General features: G+C 44.8%; 1 protein-coding gene across 3 annotated transcripts in view; it reads left to right on the top strand.

The window, feature by feature from the left end:
• Positions 1-276: 276 nt before the first annotated feature.
• The window catches only part of AP2M1 (adaptor related protein complex 2 subunit mu 1), a 29,918-nt gene continuing 12,538 nt past the window's right edge, over positions 277-17,656 (top strand). For 2 of the 3 annotated variants that reach the window (XM_059822383.1, XM_059822381.1), the window contains exons 1-3: positions 277-315; positions 1,289-1,357; positions 12,636-12,748. In XM_059822383.1, coding sequence (XP_059678366.1) covers positions 12,675-12,748 — 74 coding nt within the window. In that variant the 5' untranslated portion in view covers positions 277-315; positions 1,289-1,357; positions 12,636-12,674. The remainder of the gene's footprint in view (positions 316-1,288; positions 1,358-12,635; positions 12,749-17,656) is intronic. The other variant, XM_059822382.1, reaches the window with a different exon arrangement.

The following is a 17,656-nucleotide window of genomic DNA, read 5'->3' on the forward strand; positions in this document are numbered from 1 at the left end:
GCTGCCGCTCGCCCCTCGCGTGGGCACGGCCGCCACGCCGTCTCCCATCCCCGGACTACAACTCCCAGCGCGCACCGCGCGCAGGACTACAGCTCCCGGCAGGCTCCGCGCGGGACTGTCCTTCCCGCCCCCGCCGAGCCGCGCCGCCGGATGCTGAGCCCCGCCTCCCCGCGGTGGCGCATGCGCGGCGGCGGCAGGGCGCGGGCGGGGCATGCGCGGCGGCGGCTCTGCAGTGATAGGGGGGGCGCGGAGGGAAGGGGGGGCGGCGGTCGCCATCTTGGGCGCTGGGCAGCGAGCGGCGGCGGGCAGCAGCAGGTGAGGTGCTCAGGGCTGTTCTCCCGCTCCCCGGTGAGGCGTGCGGTCCGCTTCCCATCTACGGGCGGCTTCTCTGCGGTGGGGCTCGCTCTGCGACCGTACCTGGGCGGTGGCTGAGCTATCACGGGTGGCAGCTCCTTCGGCGCTCGCCGGGGGTGGGGGTCTGCGGGCCTACCCCGCAGGGCGCGGTGCGGCCCTGACAGGCTTGGGGGGGTCCTCCTGTAGGGCAAGGTCCCCTGCCTGCTGCCCTTGAGGAGGGGTGTGGGAGTGCCCCTCGGAGCCGGGCTGCCCCTTGCGGAGCCGTGTGGGAGGGGAGCGGGGCTCCCCCGGAGGGGCTTTTCCTCAGCTCCCTGTGAGGGGGTGTTGGGCGACCCCAGGCCCGCCGAGGCTGGCTCATCCGCTCGCACGTTGCTTGCGGTTGAGGGGGTTATTAATTGCTTCTGTTAATTAGCTATCTGTCTGGAATACCTCGGGTGGCATACCTCTGCGGTGCTGAGCCGGGTGAGGGTGGGGACAGAGTCGAGCTCTGTGTGGCACAGGACACCTAGGGAAGGCCTGCACCGATGTGCTAGGTCAGCCTGAGCATAGGTCTTGTAGTCAGATCGGGCAGGAACTTCCCCTAAAATTATTTGCCTGTACTACTGATACAAACGTGAATTAGCTAGGTCATGGTTTGCACCCTCTAGTTTCCTCCCTGGAAAACCTGCTGAGGCAGAACGTAGTGCTGCTGATGCTAAACTATGCTTGTTCTGAGGCTTAAAATGGGCTCTTATCCAATGGCTCTTCTAGATGTATTTTCCCTTCTATTCTTCCCTGGGCAAGGTTTTTGGATTCAGTAAAGCTGCAGGAAATGCAGCCTCTGCTTATCGTCCAGTGCAGTTGACTTCTCTCCCACTACGAAATGACTTGCTTTTAATCTAGTCTTCTGCCCATAAGCTGTGTGATTCCATGATCTGTTTTCTGCTTGCTTTAGTATGACAAAGCTGCTATCAAGTTTTAGCCTCAGGCTGCCAAAATCTGAGCCTGGAACTTTCCCAGATAGGTGAGTCTGGATGGCTTCTGCGGCTCGGAAGTCTAGGTATTACAGTTTTCTAACTGCGTACGGGCTCATGTGGTGTCTTGTCGGGCAACGTTTGCTTGAATGCTATCAGAGCTGTAGCTACTATTTTTTTCCTATAGTAAAAGCTGTACTTGTCCCTGTGAGTTTTGCTTGGAGGGACAATCTCTAATCTGAAGAGATGCTGCCAAACTGCCTACTTCCATATTTTCCCTGTCAGAAGGGAAGCATCACTTCTCTTCTGTAGGAAGTGCCATGTTACTGACATCTAGTGACAAAGATACCTGGTGTTCTTTGGGCTGCAAGCTGGCCATGTTCCAGGGAAAGCATTTGAGATACCTTTGAAGAGTATTATGGCCAGTTTCTTCCTCCTCCTGAGAGAGCACAATTCTGGCCTTTGAAGAGTTGAGTCTTGAGACTGTGAAGGGTTACTTCTTGAGTTCTTTGAAGCACAGATGACTGGAAATGCACTCTGGTTTGATAGTATCTTGGGTTTGTTTTTTTTTTATGGAATGGGAACAATCACTAAACAAAATGGGCTTTGTAAAGAAACTTCCTGTGAGCCTAGCTAAACTTTTCTTGTCTCATCCCTGCATCAAGAAATTATAAGGCCAGGACTGTCTTTTGCAGCACAACATCTTGTACTGGTTTTCTAAGCTTATACTATTAAAGACCATTAGAGTATTTAAAGGCTGTTCTTAGGGTTAACTGGAGGATGGACAGAAGTACAGCCTGGGGTGCCAAAATATAATTGGTCTGTATGGCAGAGTCAGCTTCTCTCCTTTAGTGCATGACCTACAGAGTCAAAAGTTACTAGCAAGCCATATATTATTTTGATCTCAGCAGGAGGTTGGCAGCTCAGCTAAAAGCTCGCAGGCTGAGGCACAGAATGTGAAATGCAGTTATCTGCTCTACAGTAATAGTAGAGAGAAAAACACTGGCAAGTCAAGGCACCTAGACCTTTACTGGTCTGCAGAATACAAGCTCTCAAACTGCACTCCGTGTCTCTAACATCTTCTGTTAGAAGATGAATAGAGTGCAAGTCGCTGTTCAGGTTTCTAGCTCAAGAGTGAAAAGCGAGTAGCAGTTGCTTCAGACTGACTTTAAAACTGCCTTGGAAGAACTGGTAGAAATGGAAGAAGGCATTGGGGCTGTTCAGATAAGGTTGGACTTAAAATAAGGTGGAGAGGTGTGTTAAACACTGTTCCTGTGATGTTTTACCAGAGCAACGGAGCTTCTTGTGTTTCCCTGTGTCAGTATTTATCTCTTGTTACTCTTTAGACTGGCTGTGTGCAGTATGGCATGCAGAAGTAGTAGGAAGAGAGCCTGGTAAGAGCTGAACATGCTTTTCTTCCTGCGCACTGGTTATGGGGATTTATGGGATTGGGTTTAAAATAGGAACAGTTTCTCTGAAACTGATGGGTTTATCTTAGTAGCTCTTCAGCTCACGGTATGCCTCTTAATTAAATTATGCAGCCTGTCTTCCCCTGGATGAAGTGATTGCAGCTACTCTTGTTTAAAACAAAGTGCAGCCCATGGCCTCCTGGAAAGTGGCTAATGCAGCCCTCTAAGCAAAGCTTAGATGCTTGGATTAGCTGGTGGGGTGATGACATCGTTGTAAGCCTTAAGCCTTTGGTTTGATAATGGCTAGCGCTAGCCTGAAAGGACTGGTTTTCACACTCCTGTTTGCCAGAGCAGCCTGACTAATCCCCCTCCTGCTTCAACGGTTGTCACTTGTCCAAGATAATACTGATTTCTGTAACGTAGAAATCATTACAGTTGGTGATCTACCTCTCACCCTCTGGGTGAGAGCTGCAATACCTCTCCTCGTTTCTTCCTGGATGAGAACTCTATCAGCTAATGTACCTTGAACTGCTTAGTTAGATAAGCTCATTAATGCACAGAAGTCTTACTTACTGTTAAGTCAGAACCCAAACTTTCTTTTAATAGACTACTAAATGTGTTGGTTGCTTTACACCGGCTTATTAACTGACTTGTGAGTGCTGTTTCCTAGATGTGCTGTGTAGATTAGAGAAATAAGCAGTCCTATTTTGATTCAAACTAAGTGACGTCTGTGCTGTGGGAAACTTCTAGACTGTTAATGGGAGTGATGAAGCCCAGAGTAGCTGGGTCTTGGACACTACTGATCATCTTATGTTTATTCATACCCTGTACTTGATGGCACAGGAAACTCGATGAAGCTAACAGCTTGTCTCCCAGCGGGGCTGTGGCCAAAATGGCTTCGCAGATGAGCAGGAGTCCCCTCAGCTCTGCTCATCAAGCCTCAGTGGCTTGCTCTGTCAGTGGCTGCATTGAAGGTAACTGGCAGACCATGTCGCATGCTTATTTTCACCACCTGTAGTGCTAGACTCTTTTCTGGAGAGGTATTTCTGTAGTGAGAATAACACCCACACAGCTGGCTTAGTAAAATACAGCTGATCCCAAAGACGCGTTTTAAAATGAATGGACAAATGCACTCAGTGTTACCAGGATGCTATCAGTGCTGGCCAAACCCTGAGGCTGTTGGTGCTTAGGTGGTAATGTGAAGCTGTAGTTATATTGTTAGGGGCAGCATAAGAACGCCTGTCTCTGCTGTCGGGCTGTTCCTGAGCATTTATTCTTGAGGTTCTGTATTACCACTGCACCTCTGAAGTCAGAACATAGAGGATTTGCTGAGCAGACCTGCCATGATAGTGGCCAGGCCTGGGTCAAGAGTTCAGCAGCTTCTTCCTGTGCTGAACTTAGAGAAACTGGTGTGGGAGGATGTAGACAACTGCATTTGCTCTTTCGTGAGGAGAAAAATATCAATATATGACCAAATTTTATGGTGGCTCTAGTACAGATAGGCTGTAGGCACGTTGCTAATGACATGTTTCCTCCAGACAGTACCTCATTCTTTTAGAGCTAGAACAAGCATCTCTTGCCTGGGTGTGAAGCTGCAGGTACTGCAGCCACTTTGTCTTGTACCACTGTAGAAAACTGACTAACGATTCACTATTTTTCCTAAGCAATGAATGTGAGCAGATCAGCTTTTTTATTTTTTTTATGTTTTCATTTGTGCGAATACAGTTACAAAAGGCAGACAACTGTGTTCCGAAGTTTGTGGTGTAGGCTGAAGCTAGCACTGTTCCTGCTGGTGCAAGGAAGATTAATGGTCTGCGTGGTGTCATCTGAAAGAGTCCAGGTTATGGGACAAATGTATTGAAGAAAATCACTTGTTTGAATGTCTGTATATCTGGGATTTAGGCTGGAATTCAGCTTTGTCTTTCATACCCGAATGAACAGATGACTGTGGTATTACAGTGGTGTCTTGTTGCTGGTGTGATGCTATGGCTTCTCAAGTAGAGAGACCATAGGAGGCTAATGCACTGGACAAAGACTGGAGAATTGGTACTGTTTGCTGTGGTGTTTCTGGCAGAGCTGCTGCAGATACAAACTGCTGCAGAGGCAACAAACTATGCTTGTTAGTCCATTCCTTACATCTGCCTTGTTTAGTCTAAGAAAACTCTGTGCTGTATGTTCATTTTTCTACAGCTCTTCTAGGTCAGAATCCATGAAGAGGCAATGGAAGTGGAAGGCTGGGCTCTTAGGTGCTGCAGGAGGTAGCTGCTGAATCTCCACTTGCTAAATGCAAGTTTATTGCATCATCTCACTAGGTAGCTACCAGTTCAGCCATTTGTTGCATCCCAGAATGTGAAGCTACTGACAGTCCAGCAACAGGATCCTGCTGCCCGAGCCTGTGCTCCTGACTGCACCCAGGTGTTCCAAGTGTGTGGCACAATGTAGGTCTGAAAGGGCAAAGTCTGATGGCTTTTGGAGAACCACCTGTCTTTAAGTCAGACCTAATAAACAGAGCATTTTCCATCTATGATAGAATCCGTGGACAAAAGCAGGTTTTGAGATACTATTGCGTCTTTGTCTTTCTCTGGACTCTCTTGGTTATGGTCTGCAGCTAACCTGCTGGAGATTGGCTTCTGGGGCTTCATCTAACGTATCATGATGGTCTTAGAGGGATATTCCCTAATGCACATCCCCAGCGCAGCATGAGCAGTGACATGATTTGAGATGAGTACGCTTGATTCTTTTAAGAAGGTACATGTTACCATGTCGGTCATTGTAGGTCCAGCTAATCCTGCTGCTTTTCAGTTATGTAACTACTGAAATGCATTCAGATCCGCATGCCAGCATTTCATTTCTATACATGTTCTTTTTTTTGTAGCTGGCTGTGTTAATAATGTAACTTTGCCACAGTTGCTATAAAGGTGTATCTTAATGCTCTCATTTTTGCTTGAGTGAAAAGGCGTTCTGGAAGGCATTCCATGTAGCCTTAACTACTAGTGGGTTTATAAGCCTGTCTAAGTATGTGGGCTGCCTATGGTGCTCTTCATGATCCTTTTCCTTTCTATTTATGGACTGAAATAGAAGTATATGGGTATGCGAGTACTTGGCAGCAGAGTAGGAAGCATACTGGCCTTAGGTATTTGTAGGAACAGCATTCAGATGTTAGATCTCAGTCCTACCCCAGTAGCTAGCTGCTTGAAGAATGCAAAGTGTATTGGGAGAGGACTGTTCTTCCTAATTTAAGGTGATTAGTCACCAACTGGTATGAATTCAACATATGTGTGGATCTTCTCTGTACCTTAACTAGAATAAATCCATCCATACTATAACTAGAAAACAGGGCTGTAGCTAGCAGTGTGGAGTGGGTTGCCATATGTTCAAGCTAGCGAAACAGAAGGAGAGGAGCTGCAAAGCTCTGAAAGTGCAGTTGATGGACCATTAACCCAAAGGCTTCAGCTAGAGTCATCTTGGTTTCCAAGCACTTCGTGACAAACAGTTGAAGAAGAGATGGGCTTTGCTCTTAAACTGTGTCTTGCAATGAGCTATTAGCCTGAGGAAACTCAAAAACAGTGTAGAGCAAGCTCCCTAAAAAAGGCTGACTGTGGAGAGGAGCAGAATGAGTCATTGAAAGCTGATTGAGCAATGCTGGGAAGCTTTGAGTCATGTCGCTTATGCACAGCAAGCAGATGAATCTATCTCCTGTGGTGGATTTCTTACTCTGGGGCCTTCTGATTTCAGCAGCCGTGAGTCACTGAATGTCAGTCTCAGATTAATTTGAGCCCTGTTCCCTGCAGTTCTTAACCATTGGAAGCACTGGGATCTTTCATTTTCAAAGCTCATCTGAAAAGACTATGCATTATTTAAAAATGTGTGGAAGATCATACCAAGTCTGAACTGTACCACTAAAAACCTCATTCTAGTTGTAGTGTAACCTTGAAATTGTTGAAACGAGTATCTGTGAAACTTGTACTGGAACACAAATGAGGATCAAAACAAAGCAGGCTTATTTTCACTGCAGCCACTTCAAGGAGAGTCATTGTCATCTTAAAGAGCCATTCTTCTTGCTAAGCTTTAAGCAACTTTCTTTTGCATGCTGCTCTTTGTATAGCGTTCCTCTCATCTGTTCATATATCCCTGGGCTAGTCATTCCACCTCTTGAGTTTCCAGCTGTGTGGACATGCTCCCATTAGCTGATCGAAGTAAGTCTGTAGTGAGGAGGGAGCGTGATCACTCCAATCTTGTGTCTGGGAGGGATGTAATGCAAGGCTAGAGCAGAAGACTGGAATGTTGTCAATGTTCCCTGAACTTCCAGTTGGGCAAACTTGGTGAAGCCTGGCTGAGAGAATGGCACTGCACCAAACTGAACTTTCTGTAATCTGTGTTGATGCCATTGTGCTGTCTATGCTTGTGACACTTGGAACTCTTCAATATGCTGGACTGCAGAAGTCAAGCAGAGCAAGGAAGATCTGCTTATAATTGTGTTAAATACCTTGTGCACTTGAGACCTCTTTGGTTCCTGATGTCATTAGGTGGGAGTGCAGCAAGAGGTTTATACTCTGTGTCCTTCAGCTATCGCAGAGACCTGGTGGTACAGTTGGGTTAGTCATCTAAAACTGTTTCCTTGTATTCACTGTCCTGAGCCCATGTGACTTTGCTTGGAACCTGGAAACACATTACCAATTGTCTGACACAAACAGAGTTAGGTAAATTGCACTTAAATGTGAATTCGGGTTTAATCTGTAGAGCTGTAGAATTGCAGGTTTCTTTCAGGCTTGAGGAGAATCATAACTGGTGTGGAGGCAAGCTGCTACTACATGTGAAATAATGCTGGTGGATATCTCTCAGGTATGTTTATGCTGGTAGGCTGCCATTATAAAACAAACTGGCAGAATGGTCCTGATCCTGTGGCTAAATCTGTAGTAAGTGAAACTACCACCTCAGATGTTAACCAGGGGTTCACATAGCACAGAGCCAATCCCTTTCTGACTTCAAGCAAGTTGATACTGGGTTGCGTTACCAGTGTAGCACGGCTAGTATGCGTCAGCTGGTTGGTGGCAAATTTCTCTGTGTGCTCCCATTTTGTAGTGAATGAGGATTTGCAGTAAAAGCCATCCTGGTCAGTAGTCATGGTGGAGGGGTGTGTGTGTAGATATGAGGGTATTTAGAGTAGTAAGGGCAAAGCAGGTCAAAAATGACATGGAAATGCAGTGATGGGACTGTAAAATGACACACTAAGTTCAAGGTGCATAAAGGTACAGTGGTGCATATAGCAGGTAGATGGATTAGGGAGCAAAGGCAGTTCTAGCTTCGCCTGTAGTGTGGTTAATCACCTTGAAGACTGATTCAGTGTGATCTTGGAGTTATGATAGATCATGAAATCATTAGCTTCTTGCTGAGTGGTGGCTTAAAAACGGAAGTTGAATATTGAGAATCACCAGGAAAAGATCAAAGGAGGATATGCATGATTATATTATTGTCTATATCATGGTTTCCTTACAACTTGAATAACTTGTGCAGTTTTGCACTCACTTCCAGAAGGAAAATGTTTAGAGGAAGGCACTGAGAAAGACCAAAGCATAAAGCAATTCCCTTGTGAAGAGCAACTGAGTAAGGTGGGAACACCCCATTCTGGGAAAGGGGCAATGAAGGCGATGGAGAAGATCTGCAAAATCCTGAGTGACCTGGAGATAGGGTATGGGGACTAGTTCTTAATTGCTTCTTCCTGCACTTGAACTGGAGGCCATTAAACAAAGCTGGGAGAAGGAAGAAAAAACAGGCTTAAAACAAAAAACTGTAAACTTATAAAAAAAAACTTATAAAACTGTAGATTTCTTTTTTCCATGGGATCCTGCTGATGCAGAGATTCAAAAGGAAACTGGGCAAACATTTTAGAGATCCATTGAGAGTTCTAAAATAAATAAGCCATTGTAGGGGGATCTCCTGGGGAGTATTTTCTTGTGCTTACTGTTATCTGACTGTCCCTTCATTGCCAATGTCAGAGACAAAACACTGGGCTAACAGATCTGCAGAACTAGTGTGACTATTAACTGTGCAAATGAAGCTAGTTAGGTTAGGTGCTAACTGGACCTGGAAAGTTTGAAGCCTGAACTCAGCTCCCAGTATACTTGTATAAGGAAGAAGCCTAGCATTTCTTTGTATCGACAAAGACTTTTTTAAAGACTAAAAGCACTTGTGCTGTGTCTACTCTCCATCTAGCATGTTTTACTAACATGTAAGATAAGCAAGCAGTTGACTTTGCCCAGTACTGTGATGCAATTAAAAATGCTGATATTTTTTCCTGTAACTTAAGTGAAGCTATTACAGAATATGTTGGAACCTAACATATGATAAAGCATAGCCTCATTATCGCAATCAATGTTTAAAGTTTCTAGATCTTTCCAAGAGAAGGCTTTTATTTCCAACAAGAAGCTTGATCAGCAGACTCCTACATGTTTTATAGTAATGTAGCAAATATTCAAATCAAGTTTTTTCAAAAAGCAATTGGCTTGTCATGCTAGCAAGATGCTTTGTCTTGTGTATGCTGTGTGCCTTATCCTGTTGCTCATCAAAGCAGATGTTTCCTTTATGCCAAGAATAGTGGAACAAATAACTTAAGCAGCATTAAAACCCAAGAGGGAGATTATTTTTTTTAAGACTAGGATGTGCTTTCTAGGAATCTTCTGGAAAGGGTTTGTAGTATTCATATGATCCAGCTTTGACCAGTTGCATAAGCTTCCAGGAAACTATTCTATACAATGTAAGTCTTAAAGAGGATGCAGGAACTCTTCTTCACCTTTGGTAGCAATAGTCCATATCCGAATGTGGAAGCCAGCACTGTAGCAGTCTGAAAAGACATCCTTGTCTCTTTTCTGAAATGAAAAAATAATAATTAGGAAAGAATTTCATAGAGCGGGCAACAAGTTGCTTTCATTGTCATGGTGGTTCTCATTTTTTTTTTTTTTCCACCATGTCGCCTGCGTGAATGACCTTTCAAATGTTTGCTGAATCACAGCTTCAGCATCTTTCAGACTTGTTGGGCAACTGTGTTTAAACAGATGTTCTCCATGTTTTGGGTTCTAGCCCTGCATGCTACCTTTTAGAGGCCTCCTGCATGCCTGTTTGGGCAGTATGCCTTTCATGTAAATAGTTGTGAGTCTGTGGTACAGCCACTTCCTCAAATTTGAGAACCTGGTGTTGTTTGGTTGACCACCGGGATTGTCTTCTGGGCCTTCTGGCGTGGGGATGCAGGTCTTGCTGGCAGCTATACCGTATAGCCTCAGTCCCCCTACGTGGGGCAGTGAGCAGTTGCAGAAGGCTTTTCCTACTCTGTAACTGCATGGGAATCTCAACTGTGTGCTACCTCTGTCTGAATAGGTTTGGTTACAGAGGCTTATCCTGGAGGTAAATGAAATACTTGTATCCTGAAGTTACAAAGTGTCACTAATGCGAATGGAAGAAAAACATGTTTGGAAACCTCTTCTGTGCTAGATGGAATCTCAGACATCAAAAAATGTGGATGACAGTGCTGCATGAAGCCACTGACAAGTGGCAGGAGGCAGCCTGTTAATAGCCAGAGACACTCAACCAGCAGAATGTGGGAGTAAAAGCCAGGGAGCTCAGTATTGAGCTTTGGGAAAACTGCTCATCTGTCTGTTTCTCGCTATTTGGACTTAACAACTGACTTTTTGATTCTTTTTTTCTTTTAATGAGCAGAAGCAGCCATCTGGTAGCTGAAGACCCATAACAGAGAAGTATGTGTAATGCTGCTCTCTGAGGACTCATTAGGTGTAGCTAAAAATGTTGGTTATTGTGAAATTTTTATTACGAAATTTGAAGTTTCTTTTTTGTCTTTCTGAAATTAAAAGTAGTGGCTGTGCTATGGATCTTGTTTTAGCACAGAGCTCATGTCTGCAGTAGTTCCTTCAAGTAGGCAGCTACTTTAGTTTCTTGAACATAACTTCTAGAGCATATGTTACTATTAATACTCCAGGCTTCTACCCTGGAAGTCCTTTTGTCCCTCTGATGTGCGTATTGCTTTTGTATTTTTTTTCCTGACCTTTGAGATGATCTGAGACTAGGTCACTTTAACTTCATTTTTGCTGTGTTCCTGAGCAAACACATATCGGTTCACTGTCAGCATCTGTCCCTAGGCTAGCCTGTCCCTATCCCTTCCACCCACCCCAGACAAGTGGGTGTAGGCTAACCCACCCTAACAGCAGTGTGGAGATGGCTGGTTATCTAATGCTCTGCAGTGCCAAAACTGATAAATACCTATGTGATCATCCGAAGACCTAGTCATGAGGCTTTCCCTATCGCATTTGTAGTGCTCTTCTTTGGACTAAGCCAACCAAGCAGTTGCTGAAGTGGGTATTATGACTTTAACATAAGTGAATATGAGTGCATATGACTGCAAGAATGGGATCTGGTGGAGTAGCTGTGTATTTAAAAAAAGAAGTCTTCTGCGTCAGTAACGTCTACCAGCTTTGTAACTCTCTTCAAAACAACCTTCCTGTGAAGAAAGAGAAGATTAGCAGTTTAAGATGGTAACTTCTGAGGCACTAGACCCCAGTTAAAGTGGGTCATGGCTGAGATCTCCCACTCCAATGGCATCTTGTGGCCAGACTGCTCTCAGTTTGCACTCTGAAGCAAAGCTCATACACATTACTCGGTACTGCTACTAGGGATCAGCAAAGGCTGTAACGTTGCTACATAAAAATTATATAAAAATGGTAATAAACCAAGGGGTACTTGCTGCTAAGAACCCCCTGCTGTACAGTGATAGGCTTGATGACATCTCAAACACCTTTGCGCACTGTGTGCAAAAAGACTGTGAATTGTGTCCAATTTCTATCTCGGTCATTGGGGAGATAGACACTTTATAGTAGAAATAAAGGGTCTTTGATTTGCTTGTGGTTCCAGGTCTGTGTTTTTTCTCGCATTCAAGGGATAGGCCAGGTACTACTAATACTTGAGCAGCCTTGATCCATCTGTGCTGATGAATGGAATGAGAAGTAAGCCTGCATCTATTTCAGTGCTAACTTTAAGCTTCAGCCCCGGCTACAAATTGCAGTCACATTCAGTGCCTTGTGTTACAGGATGCATGGTAGCTGTATGTACTCACCTAGACCTAAGCTCTTGAGTTTGAGTTACAAACTCAAGACCTAAGCTCTTGAGTTGCTTCAGGCAAGCTCAGGAAGTCACTCAGCTGAGCCTCTGTCAGGATTCGTGTGGTGGCTCCTTAGGTCTGGAACAAGGCAGTTGGTTCCTGGTGGACTTTCTCGTTGAGTCCTTGTTATGGTGTGCCCAAGGGTGGCAGTTCTGTACCACACATGAGGGAATGCTGATCTGGAGAGACTGACATGTAGTTAGGGGTGTAGGTCTAGCATGGTAAATACAGCTTGTACTGTGCGTTGGGAGCACATACTTTTGCATATAAAATCCCAGCAGATCAAAAAGTATAGTCTGTAAGTGCAGCAATAAGGCTACTTCCCTTGCCTGCAAAGTAAAACACTGTTTCTAATAGTCCTTAATAAGTAAGGAGCTCTGTACTTTCCTCTCCAGGATGTAAGCATGAGGCAGGCAGTCACTTCCAGCATCCAAGCTGCTCCCGAGTCTCTTGTTGCCCTACTGGGCCTCAGCCATGTGCTAGGCTGGATAGATGTAACAAGATAAATTAGGTGAAGTAGCCCACACCATCAGACTTTCAGGAGTGTCTCTGAGCATGCCTTCCACTTGTCCCTCCCTGCCATCTGCTGGAGTTCATTACTCCTGTGGCATCAAGATGTGTGCTATCAGGTCCTCACCACCACAGGTATTGCAAGAATTGTCTTCTGGTTGAGGATGTGTGTGACAAAAGGTGTCTGTGCCTGCTCTACTGCTAGTTACCATGCAGCCTACTGATATATGCCCTCTCTTGCTTCAGGTCTTAAGCAACATGGGAAGAGAAGACTGAAGTTCCATCATGATCGGAGGCTTATTCATCTATAATCACAAAGGAGAGGTTTTAATCTCTCGAGTCTACCGGGATGACATTGGGTAAGTGCGTCTGTTGCATCCCTGGTCTTTGCATTTCTGTCTCATTTCGGTGTGGACAACAACCCAGAGCTGCTTTGTTTTGCATAAGCTGTGCATGCATGTAAGACTGCAAATCAACTTGCTGCTCTAGGCTTAGTTCAGAAAAAAAAAGTTTAAGCCCTGGTCACCTACACATGGTAGTAAAGGATGGCCTGCAGGCAAACCTGGGACTTTCTTTTGGATGGTAGAGATCTGGCTGTTAACTCCAAATGCTTTAGCAACATGGACTGCCGCTGTGGGAGTCTACCAGCTTCACTGTAATTGTTAAAACTTAGGGGAGCAGTAATGTGGGAACTGTCTGCCATGCGCTATAACCGGGGCTCTGAATTAGTTTCAAATGCAGATTTCTAGCATCAAGTACAGGCATGCAGAAGACTGTCTGTGGTCTTGGAAAGTTATGTCTGCAAGCAGTCTCATAGCAACTGTGGCTGTACATGGAAAGCTGGCATTCTGTCCCCCAACTTTGTATGGCAGCCTTGTGTGTGAAAAGCTTACATTCATTGGGTAATTAAAGTTGTGGGAAGCACTGAAAGCCTTCAGTAGATTGTAGGTGTCTCGTTGCTCTTCACACAAGTGTTATGACGCTCACTTAGACTGGATCTGTACAATCCTTAGGCTGTTAGTCCCCAGAAGAGACCTTGCTAAAAATTTGGTGTCTTATAGGCAGTGGATAGTGCTATGAGGAACCCAATATCGAGTGATGGTGCCGCTTGGACTGAAAACCTTAAGTGGCTTTCTTGCACAACACTACTCTTCCTAGTGGGTTTTCATTAGTGTTAGGCATTAGGTGGGAGTTAGTATTGAAGTTAACAGAGTTAAATATAACTAATGGAAGCAGGGCTGTGGTAGGTGTTAATTCAAAGTCCAGTAAGAGACATCCTTCTGGCCAATTTAGATAAAAATAGTTAGTACCAGGTCTCCACAATGAATAGTGGTAAGATGTGCTGTGAAATAACCTGTTGCCATGAATTAAAAAACCCAAAAAACTGTCGAGCCAGTCTGCCTTCAGACTGCTCTAGATTGTCTAGTGGAGGTTAAAAGTTGAGGTAGAACTAGTAGCTAGTCAAGGCTTGCACTGTTTAATTGATGGAGTAGCAGTCAATACAGTGTCCGTAATAAGGCTTCACCTAATGAGCTTTAAATCTCTTGGCTTGTTCTAAGTCAGCTATGGCAGAGTAAAGTAGCTGTTCTAAGGTTGACTAAGTTATTCCAGGACTCTCACACAGAGCTGAGCCAAGGAAGCGTTGTATTTCTGAAGCAGAAAACTGCTGGCTACAAAGTTTTGCCTCTCCTCTGCTGTACTCATTTCAGTCTTGAATACTTGTTAGCTGAAGCTCTTCAGAACAATTCATATGCCAGATCTGACTTTGTAAAGTTCCCTTAATGAACGGGTATCACAGTGACTGAGCCAAGCCAGTCTGGATTATAGATAAATTTTGAGAACATGTTGGGGTGGGGGGGCTAGGGACACTGTTACTGCAGTTTCTGGCAAAAAAAAAAAATTGTGGCTTGCAAACTTAAAGGATTACAGATAGGATTGTGCTCGAACTGATGTTTATTCAAGAAGGCCTTTAAATTAAAAGGGCATTCTGGCTGTGGAGATGTAAACTGGGGAGTGAAGTACTTATTTTTAATGTAGTGAACTTGTGTAGTTTTTTATCTTGGCTCACTCCTATTGTAGAGTGACTTGTGTTCAGCACGTGATAAATTACTTCCTGCTGGTTGGCCAGGCAAAACTAGAAAATGGGATTTCCTGCCTGATCCATCTTAACTCTTTCTCTTGGCAAAAGTTGCCAGAAAGATTCAAGTGTTCTCTCTAGGACTTCAGGAATTGGTGATCTCGTGAGTGAAGTCCTCTATTCAGTTCCTGTGAAAGTGTCAGTCTTGTGGCTTAGGTGGAGCTGGTGCTGGCCATTAACCAAGCTTGCTCTCCAAGGTGTTGGATTCCTTCTGAAACAGGCCTTCAAACCTGGTTTGGAATTTTGTGGATGTGTAACCTTATAAAACAAGTTGTCTTAAAATGGCTGTGTCTCATCTTCTGGTGTAATCAAGTAACTGAGAATCTTCAGCTCTGTAGCAAGCAAGTGGAGTTGGATATCTGCCATTTTCTATTCTGAACGCTAGCATCAATACCAGGTCTACTTAAAAGCTTTTAGTATCCTAATCTTCAGAAGGAGGTAGAGAAAGGAATAGCCATCATACTGTAGCTTGTACTCAACTCTGTCTGTAACCAAACAACCAGGTGATAGATTTCTAGAACACTACGCAGTTTTTAATTCCTAAATGATAGATCTGAAGTGCTGAGGGCTGAGCCCATCCAGCTTGTTGGGAGGTAGGTTGAATGGGAAATCAGCATAGCTGCTGCCTGTCTTCATGTGGGCTCTGAGCGATTGACCCTTAAGACTCCTTGGTCTTGGCACTTGCCTTTGGCATTCTGAAGCCTGAACCTCTGTGTTGGGAGAGACTAAAGGTTATCCATGGTTATGAGAACCCCTCCCCTTGCACAGTTTAAGGGTCTAAATAAGCACATACTAGCTCAAATGTTAATGAGCAAAGTGGTGGTCAATGAAGAAGCTCTTCCCTTGACTTTGTTAAAGGCAGAAGTACCACAAAACTTGGACTTTCTTTGCTTGCAACTTAGAATGGCTTCAGTGCATGTAGTGCATCTGTCCATACAGCAGCTAGCTGCATGCATAAGCAGCCTCTTAAAAAAGATGAAAAGCAAAGCACTATGCATTTAATTCAGGATACCATGGAGGGCTGTACTACGATCTTCAAGTGCCTTGTTCTTCAGTGACATAGTCATTGGAAGAACCTAACTGCATTTAAGAATGTAGCTATTTAATAAAAATAAGCTAATTGAAACTGAGCAGCTTACGTGACAAACTGCATGCACTTTAAGCATAATAGGCATTTGGTTTCTGAGCTTCTAATACATCACTTTGGCTTCATGGCTCTTGATCGTTAAGGAAAAAGTGCAAGCTGGATAGAGCAGTGTCTGAATTTGCAGGATGTGCTGTATCTCTTCAGATGTGCTCCAGCTCTATCAAACTTGCTGTATTTCCTGTTGGCTGGACCAAGCCGGAAAGCATCAACCCAAACAGCTTCAAATGAGTACTGTCCTAGAAATGCCCACTCAGACTTGCAGCCCTGTTCTGAGGCAGACTGGGAAGAAGATACCTGATACTCTATGGTCCCCAGGTGATGCCTCAGATTGAGGCTTTGGGGTTTTTCCCCTCCGAGGCCTGCTACATGTATTAGCAGAGCAGACTGGGTATCACTGATGTGATACAGAGGCAGCTCATCTGGACTAAATGCCCAGTTAGCCCTAAAATTCAGCCAAACACAAGTCTGTCCATGCTGGCAGCCTGACCACGGCATGTCAACATTGTGCCTTGCGAGGGCATCATTGCTGCCACAGCTTGTTACTGTCCATCCAATACCACCTTGGCCTTTTGTGCCCAGGAGCAGGGGGAGGGGGTGCTGTTTGGTCTTTCCTTATCTCTTTGGATTCATTGTGCCTTGTGTGTGTGTTTCTAACCCTTTCTCTTGTTGCTGTCACTCCTCCTTTCTCCGCTGGCGCCATTTCTGTCCATCCCATCTCATTGGCTGCTGTAGCAATAGGTAAGAGACGCGTGGTAGGCCATGACTGGCACTGCACAGTGGGCGACTGGTGTGCTAGAAAAGCTTCACCGATCTGAGGCTTCTCCTCTAGTGTGCACCAGTCTGGTTGCTGGTCCTGGTACTGGTTCTAGTGGGTTAGGACTTGAGGCTGGGAGGGCTAATGCTCCAGAATAAGCTGAACTTTTCTTGCAAGGCTTACTGGAGGGGAGGAGTGGGGCTCTTAGATATTGTTATTTTATAGTAGATTAAATTGCTTTCTTATGGAAAAACTAAGGTAGAAATTAAACATTAATTTAACTCAAGCTTGTAAACCTTTTGGAGCAATAAAACCTGAGAAGTATTTGAAGGCCAGAATTTTGCTTATGGGGGAGCGTGTTTACTGGTGAAGCTTCTACATATGTACCCAGACCTTCAAGGAGCAAACACCTGCTGTGGTAGCATATGTTCCTTTGAATATCCTTTGTTTGCAAACTTGGAACTGTCTGCTGGATTGCTGACAACCCTCAATGCTTATGAGCATTTGTATGCCTGTATCCTTGCTTGTGAGGATGTTACTACTGTCTGCTCTCAAACATGGTTCTGCATAATCGGTACCATGGCTTTGATGCTGCAGTCAGAAGACCCCCTGTTCTACATTATGTCTGAGAGTATGAGTAATAAAGCCCAATTAGATGAGTCTTGGCTTGGTGTGTAGACTATTGCTTTAAGTCTCAGTCTTGTCATATAAAGCACTCGGGCTTCCTTCCTGTGTTCTTGGGATTGGTGGACTTTCATTTGGGGAGTTTATCCTGACTTGTAGCTACGGGATAAGAAAACTGTAGTGTGGATGAGCTGACATCCAGAATGCCACTTAGATATCCCTGTTTACCCAGGAGGAATTTGTTTCCTGTTACTAGCGTACAGACAATTTGGATTAAAGATGGCAGCAGCTAGGGGAAGCTTGCACAGCACCTTTTCAGCACTGTGCATAACTTCTTTACCGTAAATGGTACTGAACCATCCAGTGCACGTAATGCAGTGCTACTAGCACTGTGGGTACCCGAAGTCCATGTGCAAGAGACCTGTTCTGAAGCCTAGCAGGCTTGAGAGAACATGTGTAATTGGAAAGCCAAAAAATGTTCCTAATCTTGCTTGCTGCTTTGAGCCTGCCCTCCATGGTGCCTGGGGTATGGAGGTGATGTGGATCTGAGAACTAAAGCTCCCTTCATGGTATAACTGGGCACTGACTTCTGTCAGGTGACCTGG

This window comes from Gavia stellata, chromosome 11 (genome assembly GCF_030936135.1).
Source record: "Gavia stellata isolate bGavSte3 chromosome 11, bGavSte3.hap2, whole genome shotgun sequence".
In the NCBI taxonomy this organism is placed as follows: domain Eukaryota; kingdom Metazoa; phylum Chordata; class Aves; order Gaviiformes; family Gaviidae; genus Gavia; species Gavia stellata.